We start from the raw sequence: 16788 nt of genomic DNA, 5'->3' as shown, positions 1-16788 counted from the left end.
GAAGGGATGGAAAAAGGTTTTTCAGGCCAATGGAAGTGAAAAAAAAGCCGGGGTAGCAATACTTATATCTGACAAATTAGATCTCAAAGTGAAGGACATAAAAAGAGATCAAGAAGGCCACTTCATAATACTAAAGGGAGCAGTCCAACAAGAAGAAATAACTCTGGTAAATATATATGCACCCAATATAGGAGCACCCAAATACGTAAGAAATCTTCTGGAGAAGATCAAGGGAGAGATTGACAGCAATACAATCATAGTAGGGGACCTTAACACCCCATTATCGCCACTGGACAAATCCTCTAAACAGAAACTCAGCAAAGAAACATCAATCCTAAATGACTCACTAGATCAGATGGAATTAATTGACATCTTCAGAACATTTCACCCCAAAGCCACAGAATATACATTCTCCTCAGGTGCACATTTGTCATCTTCAAAGACAGACCATATATTGGGTCACAGACAAAGTCTCTTCAAATTCAAGAAAATTGAAATCATATCAAGTATCTTCTCAGACCACAAAGGCATAAAACTGGAAATCAACTACAACAAAAACAATCCAAAAAAATCAAACACATGGAGACTAAATAGCATGCTATTAAACAACGACTGGGTCACCAGTGAGATCAAAGAAGAAATAAAAAACATCATGGCAACGAATGACAATGAAAACACAACAATCCAAAACCTATGGGACACAGCAAAATCAGTCTTGAGAGGGAAGTTCATAGCTCTACAAGCCTACTGCAAGAAACAAGAAACAATGAGAATAAATGACCTAACTCTACAACTCGAAGAATTAGAAAGAGAGCAACAAAAAAAGCCCACTGTAAGCAGAAGGAAGGAAATAACAAAGATCAGAGCGGAGATAAACGACATAGAGACCAAAAAAACAATACAAAAGATCAACAAAACCAAGAGCTGGTTCTTTGAAAGGATAAACAAGATTGATACACCTCTAGCCAGGCTCACCAAGAAACAAAGAGAGAGGACCCAAATAAACAAAATCAGAAATGAAAGAGGAGAAATAACAACAGACCCCATAGAAATACAAAGGATTGTTAGAAAATACTATGAACAACTCTACTCCAACACACTAGACAACCTGGAGGAAATGGACATATTCCTAGATAAATACAACCTTCCAAAACTTAACCAGGAAGAATCTAAAAATCTCAATAGGCCAATAACTATGGAAGAAATCGAAGCAGTAATCAAAAAGCTTCCAGCAAACAAAAGCCCGGGGCCAGATGGCTTCACAGGGGAGTTTTACCAAACATTCAAGGAAGACCTAAAACCTATCCTCCTCAGACTATGTCGAAAGATCCAAGAGGAAGGAACACTTCCCAGCTCATTCTATGAAGCCAACATCACCCTAATCCCAAAACCAGATAAAGACAATACAATGAAAGAGAATTATAGGCCAATATCCCTCATGAACATAGATGCCAAAATCCTCAACAAAATCCTAGCAAATCGGATCCAGCAGTACATCAAAAAGATCATACACCATGACCAAGTAGGATTTATCCCAGGGATGCAAGGATGGTACAATATCCGCAAATCAATAAACGTGATACATCACATAAACAAATTGAGAGAAAAAAACCACATAGTCATATCAATTGATGCGGAAAAAGCATTTGACAAAATCCAACACCCTTTCTTGATAAAAACTCTCAGCAAGATAGGAATTGAGGGCTCATACCTCAACATAATAAAAGCCATATATGACAAACCCACAGCCAACATCATAATCAATGGGCAAAAACTAAAACCATTCCCCCTAAAAACAGGAACAAGACAGGGATGCCCCCTCTCACCACTCCTGTTCAACATAGTACTGGAAGTACTAGCCATTGCGATCAGACACGAAGAAGAAATAAAAGGCATCCAGATTGGAAAAGAAGAAGTAAAACTGTCCTTATTTGCAGATGACATGATACTGTACCTACAGAACCCTAAAGACTCCATCAAAAAACTATTAGACTTAATAAATGAATTCGGCAATGTAGCAGGATACAAAATTAATGCTAAGAAATCCATGGCATTTCTTTACACCAATAGTGAACTTACAGAAAGTGAAACTACAGAAGCAATCCCATTTACCATTGCACCAAAAAAATTAAAATACCTAGGAATAAACTTAACTAAGGAGGTAAAAGACTTATATGCTGAAAACTACAGGACACTGAAAAAAGAGATAGAGGAAGACATAAACAGATGGAAGAATATACCGTGTTCATGGATTGGTAGAATCAACATCATCAAAATGTCCATACTACCCAAAGCAATTTATAGATTCAATGCAATCCCCATTAAATTACCAATGGCATATTTCACAAATCTAGAACAAACGTTCCAAAAATTCATCTGGAATAAAAAAAGACCCCGAATAGCTGCAGCAATCCTGAGAAAACACAAAGTAGGTGGGATCTCAATACCAGATATCAAACTGTATTACAAAGCCACTGTTCTTAAAACAGCTTGGTACTGGCACAAGAACAGACATATAGATCAATGGAATAGAATAGAGACCCCAGAAATTGACCCAATCCACTATGCCCAATTAATATTCGACAAAGGAGGCAAGAGCATACAATGGAGTCAAGACAGTCTTTTCAATAAATGGTGTTGGGAAAATTGGACAGATACATGCAAAAGGATGAAATTAGATCACCAACTCACACCATACACAAAAATAAACTCAAAATGGATAAAAGATTTAAACGTAAGACGGGAAACCATAAAAATACTAGAGGAATCCACAGGCAGCAAAATCGCAAACATATGCCGAAGAAATTTCTTCTCTGATAATGCTCCTAGGGCAATGGAAACTAAAGAGAAAATAAACAAATGGGACTACATCAAAATAAAAAGCTTTTGCACAGCAAAGGAAACCATCAAAAAAACAACAAGAAGACCCACTACATGGGAGAACATATTTACCAATGATACCACCGATAAGGGTTTAATTTCCAACATATACAGGGATCTCATGAAACTTAACAAAAGGAAGATAAACAATCCAATAAAAAAATGGGCAACGGACCTAGATAGACACTTTTCGAAAGAGGACATACAGAAGGCAGAAAGACATATGAAAACCTGCTCAAAGTCACTAATTATACGAGAGATGCAAATCAAAACGACAATGCGTTATCATCTCACACCTGTCAGAATGGCTATCATCAACAAATCAACAAACAACAAGTGTTGGAGAGGATGTGGAGAAAAAGGAACCCTTCTGCACTGCTGGTGGGAATGCAGACTGGTGCAGCCACTGTGGAGAACAGTATGGAGCTACCTCAGAAGACTAAAAATGGAACTCCCATTTGACCCTGTGATCCCACTCCTAGGAATATATCCCAAGAAACCAGAAACGCCAATTAGAAAGGATATATGCACCCCTATGTTCATAGCAGCACAATTCACCATAGCTAAGATTTGGAAACAGCCTAAGTGCCCATCAGCAGATGAGTGGATTAGAAAACTGTGGTACATATACACAATGGAATACTATGCTGCGGTAAAAAAAAAGGAACTCTTGCCTTTTGCAACAGCATGGATGGAACTGGAGAGCATTATGCTAAGTGAAATAAGCCAGTCAGAGAAAGATAAATACCACATGATCTCACTCATTTGTGGATTATAGAGAACAACATAGACTGATGAAAAAGGACAGACCCAAAGACTGAGAAACAGCGATCAGGCTATCAATCCCTAGAAGGAAAGTAGGGGAGGGCGGGGGCAAGGGGAAGAGATCAACAGAAGGACTTGTATACATGTATATAAGCCAAACCAATGGACATGGACAACGGGGGGATGGGAGCACGAGTTTGTGTGTGTGGGGGAGGTTGGGGGTTAAAGGGGCGGGGGATGAGGACACAGTTGTAATTCCTTAACTAATAATAAAAAAAAAAAATCTACATGAAAAAGCTTGGGCCATCTGTTCTTATTTGATGACAAGATGTCTAGGTAACAAACAGCATTAGGAAACCAATTCTAACATGAGAGATTGCTTGTTAACCTCTGACTTTTTTTCTTTGCCCCCTCCTAAAAGAACATGTTGGCATGTAGTAATTTCTAGGTCACTGGAAATCACTACTATAAATTGCTTTAGACAATGGACAATGCTTTCCAAAATAATTAGTAACATCTTGAAGGTAGGGAGCTACATACTACAGAATTATCTGACATTCCCAGTAACTACCAAAAGAGTAAGTATTTTAAACCAGGGTTTAACAAATAGCAAAATATAATACAACCAGCTGTCTAAATTGCATGTTGTTGTGTTTTTCCTTTTCAACTCTGTAATCCCAATTGGTGCCAAAAAACTTTTGTTTTGCTATTTTGGTTAGTTAAATTAATTATTCTAACTAGCTGTGGGTATCAAAAAAAAATGTGTCCTATGCTTTAAAAGCTTTCTTATAAAAGCATCAAATGTATCTCCTCAGGATGTCTTAATGACCTGTTAGTTGGGTATCCTGAAGGTAGACAAAAAAAGAAAAAGAATATTTAATAAACAAAATAAAGGACCAATGTAATAAGAATAATAGATAGCGACATCTAGCATCTGTGCATCACTTTGCAACTATGAAGTCCCTTTTGTGAACACGCATGTGCATTTAGTATACATAATTTAAACATCGAAATGACCCCTGTAAGTAAGAATGGCATATATGCCCTTGCACTGGCGCTGACTGACCACTCATACTCACGCGCGGTGCCTGAGGAGCTCAGCCAGAACCTTCGCGGGTCTGTAGGCTGTTGACATCTCAAGAGTCTCAAACAGGTCCACGTCTCTCACAGCCAGCATCAGAGGGGTCAGGCCATGCTGGTTTGGGAAATTTACGTCCAGGAACTCTTCTGATGCCTTTAAAAGTGTGAAGCTTTATTTACGAATGTTTTTCTGAATGTCTATTTATACTAATCTTTGCATTTTCATTGCTTGGCCAAATTCTTATTTTGACTTCAATCAATACTTTCTTTCTCAATATATGTATTGGGAGGGAGCTGATGAATTGAGAGAACACAGGCCTGAGAGGCAGACAGACCTGGGGGGTGAACTTTAGCTTTTTAAGTTGGCTATTTAGCCTCCCTGATAGGATTATATCAAGGACACTCTGTTAAAAGGTGATTAAATCACCCTGATAAAATCAAGGATGCCACCAGTTACACAATGAATAATTTTCATCTGGGATGTAATTATATCAAAAAAGGTGATATTTATCTAAAATTCAAATTTAACTGAGTGTCCTGTATTTTTATTTGCAAAACCTGGCAACCCTCCTCACTGACCTTCACAGTCCTCAGCTATAACGCAGGAATAACAGGGTTGTTTTGGTGATTGGAGAGCGTCAAACACATGCTCAGTAAATGTTTGTGGAATGATGACTGAGTTACAATAGTAAGCCCACTCATTTAACTGCACTTATATAATCAAACTAGAGGCCCGGTGCACAAAAATTTGTGCACTCGGGGGGGAGGGGGTTCCCTCAGCTCGGCCTGTGCCCTCTTGCAGTCTGGGACCCCTTGGGAGGTAACGACCAGCTGGCTTAGGCCTGCTCCCGGGTGGCAGAGGGCAGGCCCAATCCCCTAGGTGCAGCCCCTGGTCGGACTCAGAGCAGGGCTTATTGGGGAGTTGGGGCACCGCCCCCTGTCATGCACAGAGCAGGGTGGATCAGGAGGTTGCGATGTCACCCTGTCACACTCAGGGTAGGGCCGATTGGGGGGTTGGGGCACCGCCCCCTGTCACACTCAAGGCAGGGTCGATGGGGAGGTTGCGGCACCACCCCCTGTCACGCACAGAGCAGGGCCCATCAGGGGGTTGGGGAGCTCCCCCCTGTCATGCACAGAGCAGGGCCGATCAGGGGGTTGAGGAGCTCCCCCCTGTCACTCACAGAGTAGGGCCGATAGGGGAGTTGGGGCACCGCACCCTGTCACACACAGAGCAGGGCGGATCAGAGGGTTGGGGCGCCATCCTCTATCACCCACAGAGCAGGGCCGATCAGGGGGTTGGGGCACTGCACCCTGTCAAACACAGAGCTGCAAGGCGATCAGGGGGTTGGGGAGCTCCCCCTTATCAGGCACAGAGCAGGGCTGATCAGGAGGTTGGGGTGCCTTCCCCTGTCACAAACAGAGCAGGGTGGATAGGGAGGTTGTGGCCCCACCCCCTGTCACACACAGAGCCGCAGGGCAATCAGGGGGTTTGGGCGCTGCACCCTGTCACGCTGATCCTGGTGCCGGGAGGCCTCGAGGCTCCGCTGATTCCAGTGCTGGGAGGCATATTACCCTTTTACTATATAGGATAGAGGCCTGGTGCACGGGTGGGGCCGGCTGGTTTGCCCTGAAGGGTGTCCTGGATCAGGGTGGGGGTCCCGCTTGGGTGCCTGGCCAGCCTGGATGAGGGGATGATGGCTGTTTGCAGCTGGTCACACACCCTTCAGGGTGTGGGTCCCCACTGGGGTGCCTGGCCAGTCTGGGCGAGGGGCTAAGGGCTGTTTTCAGGCTTGCGGGTGACTGAAGCTCCCAACCACTCCTCTTTTTCTTTTTTCTTTTTCTATTCTGGGCCAGCTTTAGCTCTGAGGCTTGGCTCCAGCTTTTAGGCCTCGGCTGCTGAAAGCAGGTATCTGGTTTGTTTGGGTTCTATAATCGAAACAGTGTTTCAACTCCAGCTCTGAGATCCTGGCTGGCTGAAAGCAGGGTTCTGGGGTTTTGTTTAGCTTCTATATTTGTAACAATGATTCAAACTGCAAGCTCAGAGGCTGGCAGCGGCAGGCGGGGAATGTTGGAGTCCTCCGTCACTAAAGCAAGCAAGCCTCATGTTCGCTTCAAGCTGCCTGGCTGCCGGCCACCATCTTGGGTGGCAGTTAATTTGCATATCGCCCTGATTAGCCAATGGGAAGGGTAGCGGGGGTACGGCTAATTACCATATTTCTCTTTTATTAGATAGGATGGTGGATATATAGAAGTTATTTGTTGTTTTAATGTTTTAAATTAATTAAAATTTTAATTTGGATAACTCAAAACTGAAAAGCTACTGCAAGGCCAAATTATCAAAATTGTTTATTTCATAGACCAAAGTAATTCACTAATTTTCACCTCCAGTTCGCTTTATGCCATATGAATATAGTCAGTGTCTCTACCTCAGTTTCTCTAGGGACAAACTAGAGATAATGATATTACCTCAGAGTGGTGTTCTGGGAATTAATTAGTTAACTCTTTTTTTCGGACTCTGAAAAGAAACTACCTCTTATATCAATGTTTATTATTAGTTAGAACCAACATGAACATTTTGAACCTTACAACAGCACATTAATTTTGTAGTCTTACAACACACTTTAATTCAGCATCTGTGGGTTAGGCTCTGGGTCCAGTTATAGACATTAGTTTCTTAAAACTCGGCTGCCAATCTTTAGGGGTGAAAAATGTGGTCAAGAAAACAGACATTGGATTACAACTATTGGTATGTTGCAAATACCAATAAAATAAAATTTACTGTCTTTCAAAAAAAATTCTAAGCCAGAATTCATGACATATGGCAATTTTAGATGGTCATTTAAAACAACAAAAAATGTAGAGCCCTTTGGATTTTGTTGTCTATTTTCTTGAACTCTAGGTGACTAATATTGTTCACTTTTCCTTTATCTATTTGTGTCTCTACCATGAGGGAATGGAAGAAACTGTTTCCTAGCAGCCATTGATTTTCTTTCAGTGAGAAGGTCATGTGATCTGACAGTATCTCTGAGGGGAAATGCCAAGAGTAAGCAGTGGCCACCAATAATTAGTGTCCTTCGTTATGCATATGGTTTTGAAATTTCATTAGGAAAGAATATCAATGGGTAGAAAATCTAAACAAGATCAACACCCTAAGAAGAAAGCACTTAAAATGCATCCTCTTAACTCCTTTAGTCATAGCTAAGTATTATGCAAAGCATAGTCTCTCTGGTTCCCTTCTCAAGGTAAAGTTAATCATTGCAACTAGTCCAGAGGGATCTAAACAGCAGCTGCACAAATGGCACTGATGTCAAGGGAACGCTTCTGAGCAAGTTGGCAGTGGCTCTCCAGGGGCACCCTGGGAGCGCATCATTTCCCGGGGCGCTGCTGACTTGTAGCTTCCAGCTGCAGGAAGGGAAAAAGGCTGCTGCTTTGTTCTTTTATTATCTTGTCTTTCACCCCAGTGTCCTGTTTGATTCTCTTTCTTTCTCATATCTTCTGCCTGAAATTTCCTGGGACTGCGTTTGAAAAGAAGTTATTTTTCTTTAAAAGGAGTCCTATGTGTTCTGTGCCCTTCTTACCACCCACCAGCCTACATACGCAAAGGTAGACTTTAACATTGATTTGACTGACCAACAGTTGCTGAAGCTGTTCAAGATCACCTTGCCATGAACTTCGTAGAAGTTGCATTTGGGAAGCCTGGATTCCATTGGTGGCCAAGAGCTGTCTTTGGACATCACAATTAGCCACATGGACCGCGGTTCGATTGTCGTAATTGCAAAGGGTGATATCTGCTCCCTTTTCCAGAAGAAACTCAACAACCTGCAATACCACAACATTCTTATTTTGCATTTTTCAGTGCCAATGGTGTTTTCAGGGCTGAGTGGAAAACTTACTTAGATATGGCTTCTATTCATGATATAGGAAAGGAGATTAAAAGGGGCATAAGAATGAAGAATTGATTTGGAAGCTGGTGATTGCTATTTGCCTTTTTAAAAAATCTCCATGTTTGGATGGTTTGAGGATACTATAGTTTTTTCAAACTGGAGGTCTGTAAGTATTTCCTGTTAAATCCACATAACACATTCAAGTCCTATTAGTATCATCTGTAGTTTAGAATATCAAACCCCAAAACTCAGGCTTATAAGTTATTGAATGTTACAAGTATTTCTAGGGAAAGAATGAACTCTGTTTAAAATGATGGAGGCTTAATTTATTCAACAAATATGGTCTGAGTGACTAGTGCGTGTGTCAAGAACTGTTCTTGGTGCTGAGACTGCAACAGTGAACAAGACAGATGACCAGACTTTAAGGCATTTACAATCTAGTGAGGAAAAGAGATGGATAAAAAGGCAATTGCAACACAGTGTGATATATGCAACGATAGAATAAGTACAGAAAGCTGAGGGGGGACCTAGAAGAAACCTAATCAGCTGTCTTAGAGGGGCTGGGAAGACTTTCTGGAGAAAGTGATGTCTCAGTTGAGAATCGTGGAATCAGACTCAGTTAACTAGGCAAAGACTGCTGGGAAAGATTGTTCCAAGCAAAGGATATAGTATGAACAAAGTACTGGGAATGTTATGGACAGAATTGTCTCCTAAAAATCCATATGTTGAAGCCCTAACCTGCAATGTGATTGTATTTGGAGAGAGGGCCTCTAAGAAGTAATTAAAGTTAAAAAGGTTGTAAGAATGGAACCCTGATCTGATAGGATTAGTGTCCTTGTAAGAAGAGACATCATCTCTATCTCTTTGCTTGTCTCTCCCTCTCCCTCTTCCTCTCCCTCTCCCTCTCTCTCCCGATTCCAAGCCAAGAAGAGAGTTCTCATCAGAAATTGAATCAGCCAGAACCTTGATTTGGCTTCCCAGCCTCCAGAACTATGAGGAAATACATTTCTGTTGTTTGAGCCCCCAAGACCATGGTATGTTTGTTATGGGAGCCCAAACTAATACAGTGGACAAGAAGACAAAGAACATTCAAAGCTCTGGAAGGAGGAATGTATGGCTGGAGCTCAGGAAGTGGGAAGCAGGAGTAGGAGATGTGATGAAATCATCAGCAGCTAAATTGAAAGGCCTTACCAACCCCTTTTTGGCAATTAATGTTATAATCTTCAGGGAAATGAGGAGCCAGTAAAAATTTTAAGCAGAGAAATAACATGATCAGATATATATATTTTTCAAAATCACTCTGGCTGCTGAAATGGATTGATGTGGGGAAGAGTGGACGTTGGGAGACCAAAGAGATCATGGAGATATGATGGCAAGGAATAAGAGAAATGGCAGAGGCACTGACCGCCTATGTTTTTAAAGATAGTTGTATGGTGAGCAACATTGGAAAACAGATGTAGTGTCTCCCTCTGGAACACTGGGAAGACTTACTGATTGGCTATTATAAAAGACTCAGGTTTCCTAAGTTCAGGGTTCCTCTCTTATAATCCAATCCACTGTATGTGTAGGTATCACCTCTCTGTGTTGCCCTATGGAAATTGGGGCTCAGGGAACTGAAGCAAATGCCAGCTATTGCTATTATGAATAATAAACTGTGACTTTTCTCTGACCCAGGAGGCTTGTGTCTTCTGCCAGACTCTTAAACTGTGGCAGGCAAAATGATAGCTTGCCTATAAGGAGAAAATCTCAGATGCTTCATAGTTGATAACTTTTGCAAAAGTGAGATGATGAGAGAGAAAAGCATGACAGAGGAAGAATGAGGAAAGTTCATGGAAAATGGTAGCAAATATGTTATCCAATTTGTATGGTAAACTGGACAATAAAGGATCCTCCACTTTATTGACAATTCATGACTGTTTAAGGAACTAAACAGGAAAGTAGTTATAGGCTGTGTATCAGGAAATAAGTTCAAAACAGCTATTTCCAGGTTTTTGATAATTCTTCTGTATCTTCCTCACCAATTTGCCAGTCGGCCTCAGGTTCATGCCATTGTAGCAAATAAAGCCAAGATTTGTTCTGGGTAGACGGAAAATTCAACTCCCTTTCAAACAACAGTTACAGAGATGCATATCTTCACTGAGGATGCAAGTAGGAAAACTCATAATTAAAATGGTAAAAAAAAAGCAAACAAAAAACAACAACCCACAGGCTAACTTGAACTTTGGCTGGTTCACTTTGACTACGGGTGGTGAGATGCATGATGCTTGTTACGGAGGAATGATAATAGCTATCTTGCCGCTTGGCTCTTCCTGCTGACAACCTTAGATCCATTTAATGATGAAAGTAAAGCCTCGGATTTTTTTTTTCAGTGGGTTTAGCTACTTTAAGGGAGCAATGGCTCTCTTGGGGATTTCCCTGAGACAGAAAAATTCCCATGATAAACTATAGCTGAGGCATTAACTAGTGTTCAGGATCTCACTGGCCTAGATTGGGCTACAATACTGATGAAGGTGACTCACTGGAGAAAGACATGAACATCAAGAAATCTAGACAAATTCTTATGATTAGTCCCACTGCCCCAGAACATTCCCCTAGACCTCATGTCAAAATCAGGTGAAATTTTAAGAGATATTATCATGAAAATGAGTCAGCAAATGATTTATATTAATGTAGAATCCATAAATTTTTTTAAAAAAGGTCTGCTGTGAAAGGTAAGCCTGAGTCAACCAAAGGCTTCAAACGCTGAAGCTCCAGGCGGAAAGCACTGGTGCCTTCGCCAATGAGCCCTGGCCTGGAGCGGAAATAGATGGCGCCAGGGATGATTACTTTCCAGCTGACGTAGGGCTTCAGGTGGGCTGAAACCATCAGGAGTTCATTTAGTTGAACAACAAGAAGCCTCCATGTTTCTGGAAACCACAAGTAAATGTACCTTGCCTATTGGCCTGTAACCACTCTTTCTCCACATTCCTAGCCCCTCCACAGCCTCCTGTACTTCAACCTCATCTGCTTTAAGGAAAAAGGGCATTAGAAGTGGGGCCAGGGAACCCTCTCTTCACGGGGACTGAAGATCATGGCCACCCATGGGAGTATGTTGGTGAACTTTGGGGAGGGGAGAGACTCAAACCTTTATGGCTCCCTTGAAGCCACATTGCTTGCTGCCCAGATCCTTGGGGCAAGTGAGTGTATGAATTCCGCTAACGGGGTTTGGGCATGGTTTGCAGTGGGGAAGGAAATCTAACGTGGCTTTGTGGGTGGTGCCCTTTGGTCAATTCAATGTACTATGGCTGCAGCTTCTATAACTGAATCTGTAATAGGAATCAACGTATGTATTATAAGTGTACACCTTCCCAATCCTATTAAGGGTCAGGGAGGATTCTTTTAACCGTGATGAGTTACTATGTAGAGAAGTACGAGTAACTTTGGAACCCCTGACCCTTTTGAGTCTCTCTGTAACTGATAGTTTTGCCAACTGGGGAGCCTTTGGCAAAGGGAGGAAGTTTTCACCCACAGGTGTCCTTGGGGAGCCTCCCTGACATGTCCAAAAGATACATCACTTTTGAAAAGTGGATATCAGCTTGCTAGTGGCTCTTATCAAAACACCCTCGTGAAAGAAAATATCCCGGCTCTCCAAAACTGTAACAAGCACCTTATATTTAACTGACTGCTGGGTCAGCCAGATAGTTCAATTTTAATTGCCAATTACCTTAGTCTCACCAAGAAGTATAATAACAAAAGTGGCCAACAACCTCAGATCTTGCACCTTCCATGTAAAACACTTATCAACACTTCACTCCCATTCCTGTAGCCACCACTCACTCATTCTGTGGGGCAAATGAACGCCACTAGGCTACTGGCACGGACAAACAGTACTGATAATCCTTCCAAATCAAGGACCAGGCTCAATCATTCAGACTGAATTGGGAGTCTTCAGGCTTACCAGCCAGCTGAGAGGCCACATGGAGGCACTATCAACCTGTGCCCCCTGACTAAGGTAGTTCCGACTTGGGGGTGGGCGGGGGGGGGGGGGGAACAATGGTAAACACCACCTCCCCCCAAGGAAAGATACTAATTGTGTGAAAACCTGACATTAACTTGTATTCATCCTGAAAACATGGTGACTTATACTTTAGGGGTGGTCATAAGAGAGCCTCAGATATTTAAGGAAGTACTATCAGTAGATGATGTAGCCTCAGATGACTTCAGAGCTCTCCCCAAAATGAAGCTACTATTGGTTATTTTGGGGAGCTTCCAGAGGGATAGTTGACTTGTCATTTGTGCCCCCGGTGGATAAGTATTCCTAAGATAGAAGTCATACAATTAGACAAAGTAGGACAAAATTTGTCCCTAAATTGAAGTTACCAATAACACTACCTCATCCCTGAAAGACTTTCAGATCAGCAGTCAAGTCACTGGCCAGGGGTTGTTACAGATGGCAGAATAGCCCTAGACTTCCTGCTTGCGGGCCAAGGTGAAGTCATGGCTACTACATGCTACTGTCTCTAGATTGATGCCTTAGACTGAATGGGACAATCAATAGAGAAACTTAAGAAGAAAGCCACCTGGTTTCTATGGCAGATCCTGATGGTTTATGGGATTTGTTCAGCTGGAGGAGTCCAGGACCCTGAATAGCATGGTTGAGGGTAGCCTACAATATGGCCTCATTCTGCTGCTTGGAGTCCTATATAGTAGCTTTACTTAGATGTTGTCTGAGACAAACTGCTGGATTTGGACCCAGCCTCTGTTGGTAAGATTAGTCAGAGTGACCAGCAGAGTGGTGTACTCATGGAAAATTCACCAGAAACCAAGACAATGTAGAAATGGAGGGTAGGTATTTTTAGGAGAGAAGTTTCCCTGGGTCTCTTACATTCCTACAAGTCTAATGAACAGAAGCACTTACTGCCTTTTCCCCAGACTCTTTTCAAGCTTATTTGAGTAGTGTTTGTATAGCCTTAGCTAGAGATAGTATCTCCCTCTGGAGCAAAGAGTAGGTTTGCTGAATGCCCGTTATAAAAGATTTGGCTTCCATAACTTTAGGGTTCCTCTCCTGCAATACAATCCATTGTTTGAGCAGAGGTCACCTGGTCCCCTTCCAGGTCCCCTTCCCATCCTGTGGGAACTGGGGAACTGACATAAAACTGATAATACTCTGGCAAAGGCTATTGTTTCTGACCCTGTGTTGTTTCTTATGCCAAGAATCCAATAAATTGCATCAGGCTAACTTGAAGAGGCCCAAAAGAGGAGTGAAAGTGGTCAGAGAAGGATGTGGGCTCAGTGAAGGTGCTTGTTAATTTACGTGTCATCAGAAGAGAGATATCTCAGTATATTAAATGCTAATGGAAAATAGCATCACTGTTTGCAATAATAGAAATATGGAAACTGCCCACCTGTCCATCAGAGTAAGATAGACAAGTTGTGGCATACATGGAATACTAAATAGCAGTAAAAATGAGAAACCACAGCTACATGTGTTGAAGTGGGTGAATCTCAAAAACATAATAATGAACAGAAGTAAGTTACAGAGACTCACATGCAGTGCAAATTTGTTCTTATAAAGTTCAAAAACAGGAAGAATAAACAATGCATTACTTAGGAATATGAGTAAAAGTAGCAAAACTAAGGAAATGTTTAACCCAAAATTAAAGATAATGATTATGAATTATGGGGGATGCAATTTAGGAGGAGCAGATAGAGGGCTTTTGATGCATGGCTATGTTCTGATTTTTGGCTTGGCTGGTGCGTATATGAACACTAGTCTCATTTTTCTTTAAGTTGTGCACACATGCTTCTTTTTAAAAAGCATATGTAACATTTTAGAATTTGTTTAAAAGGCGTTAATAGAAAAGAATCAAAAGAGGGGAAAAAAGCTAACAATTAGTCAAGAGAGAGGCTAATTGAAGTGGCCAGCAGGGTTAAGGACCACTTGAATTTAGATTCCCAAGAACTTGTAGAGGTACCGACCTGTGCAGCTGAGTGAAATTTGTCTTTTTCACTGTAGTTTTCCCATTCTAAGCCCTTTTCTATTCCCCTTATAGCTCCCTTCTTGCTGACCATCTCCAATTCCAAGTGCTCATATTGTTCTCACTTTCACCAGCATTCTTTTTTTTTTTTAATCCTTATCTGAGGATATGTTTTTATTAATTTTGGGGGAGAGAGAGAGAGAGAGAGAGAGAGAGAGAGAGAGAGAGAGAGAAAGAGAGAGAGAGAGAAAGGAAACATCAATGAGTTGCCTCTCAATCAGGGATCGAATACAAAACCTAGGTATGTGCCCTAGCTGGGACTGAACCCTCAACCTTTTGGTGTATGGGATAACACTTTAAACAACTAAGCCACCCTGCCAGGGCTCACCTGCATTCTTTATTTTTTAATTTAAATTCTTTATTGTTTAAAGTATTACATATGTCTCCTTTTCCCCCCATTGACCTCCCCCCGGCCACCCCCACCCCCCAGCACATACTCTCATCCTCACCTGCATTCTTAAAAAGAATCTTTTAAGTTCCCACATACAATGGTATAAATGATCAATAAGACCCAAATGGATTATTTAATCATTAGTTTATCCATTTAAGAGCACATAGATGTGTGAGACACTCTAGGTGGATATATAACTAGAACAAAGAGGACAATCTTGTGTCCTTGTCCATCTTACTATTATTTATTTACTCCTTTCTCCCTACTTTCAGGATTATATGCATTTGTTAGAATAGGGTACACTTTTCTAGGTCTGATGAAGCTGAGGGTGGGGAGTGGAAAGGAGGAAAAACTCAGGCCCCATTATATGGTCTCACTAGACCATAAGTTTCTCAAAGGTGACATCTGCATTTGATTCAACTTGGTACCCAACATGAAGTCTAGTATTCTGTTGACTGAGTAGGGGAATAAATAAAGATGGTTACTGTCTAGATTATTTAGGTTCTCCCAGTTCTCCTTCCAGTTGCCCCTCACTCTTCCTCCCCCACCCCTCCATCCCCCACCCCCTGCTTTCTGCCTTCAGACATTCTTTCATGGAGTTGGGTGGTAATGCTATTCCCAAACATCTCATCTTGGAATCCTTAGTTAGAAGTGTATCCATGGGCCCCGGACACCACATGTTACCTCTGTTAGATTCTCTTCTGCTGCAGTAATGAGAGGTGTATTCCCAGTCTTTGGATGCTGAAAGTCAAGGTTTCCAAGAATGGAATGGACTTTAGTAATATGGTCACAGATGAGTTCCACATCACCTCTTGAAACTACTTCCAGCAAATCATGAATCAGTTTATTTTTATTCATCTTGCTCATTCCATATAATTGCCTTTAAGAGAAAATAAACAATTTAATTACATGAGACATAAAGCAGTGGGTAACAGTTCTTAAAGACAATTTTTAAAACAGTGAAAACCCCATAATCCCACCAATCTTGGTTCTTTGCACACATACGGGGTGGAGTAAAAGTAGGTTTACAGTTGTGAGTACGTGAAACAGTTTATTCTTGCATTTTTATTTATTAATTATTGTATTATTTTCCACATGAACAACTGTAAACCTACTTTTGCCCCACCATGTATTTTAAATTGGGAACAATAATAATTTTACTATCACTTTTCAAGATCTGCTGTGGTACAGGATAAGAAAGGATGCTCAACATGAGAACGGAAAGAGCACAAGCTGTAGAGCGTGACAGACCCAAACTCAAATCCCTCACCCACAGATTATCAACTGTGTAACCGTGAGCATGTCACTCAGCTTCTCTGAACTTTATTCCCTCAACTTGAAAATGGAAATGATAGCCCCCTTTTCAAATGGTTGGTGAGGATCTGAGATACTATATGCAAAGTATTGGCTTGTTCTATTGGTGAAAGTTCTTATAGGATTTCATTTTCTTTAGCGTTGTTTTTAAAATCCCTATAATTATTTTCTTTTTGAAAGTCCAATCTTCCCAACAGTACTGTAAACTCCTCAATAGCCAGGACATTCTATGCCTTCCGCTGTTGTAACCTCCATAATGCAACTCAGGGTGAGTCATTGATGAGTGTGGTGGAACCACCATTCTAGATTTTTCAGGGATGTCCTAATTTTAAGTATCCCAGCTCAGTATTCCAAATCATTGAAATATTTCTTAAATTGCATTTTTTGAAATCACCAAACCACCTATCCTAGGGAGTCTCTTGCTGTTGGAAAAGCACAAACTCCTTTGTCAGATACT

General features: G+C 41.4%; 1 protein-coding gene across 1 annotated transcript in view; it reads right to left on the bottom strand.

Annotated features, from left to right (window-relative positions):
- The window catches only part of MAP3K19 (mitogen-activated protein kinase kinase kinase 19), a gene marked incomplete at its 5' end in the record, with an annotated part of 57133 nt that extends 41258 nt beyond the window's left edge, over window positions 1–15875 (bottom strand). The window contains 3 exons of the mRNA XM_081095381.1: window positions 4725–4879; window positions 8356–8544; window positions 15702–15875. Coding sequence (XP_080951507.1) covers window positions 4725–4879; window positions 8356–8544; window positions 15702–15875 — 518 coding nt within the window. The remainder of the gene's footprint in view (window positions 1–4724; window positions 4880–8355; window positions 8545–15701) is intronic.
- Window positions 15876–16788: the final 913 nt, after the last annotated feature.

The sequence above is a fragment of the Myotis nattereri genome (genome assembly GCF_964212035.1).
Source record: "Myotis nattereri genome assembly, chromosome: 7".
NCBI lineage: Eukaryota > Metazoa > Chordata > Mammalia > Chiroptera > Vespertilionidae > Myotis > Myotis nattereri.
This window is presented reverse-complemented; position numbering and strand designations above follow the sequence as displayed.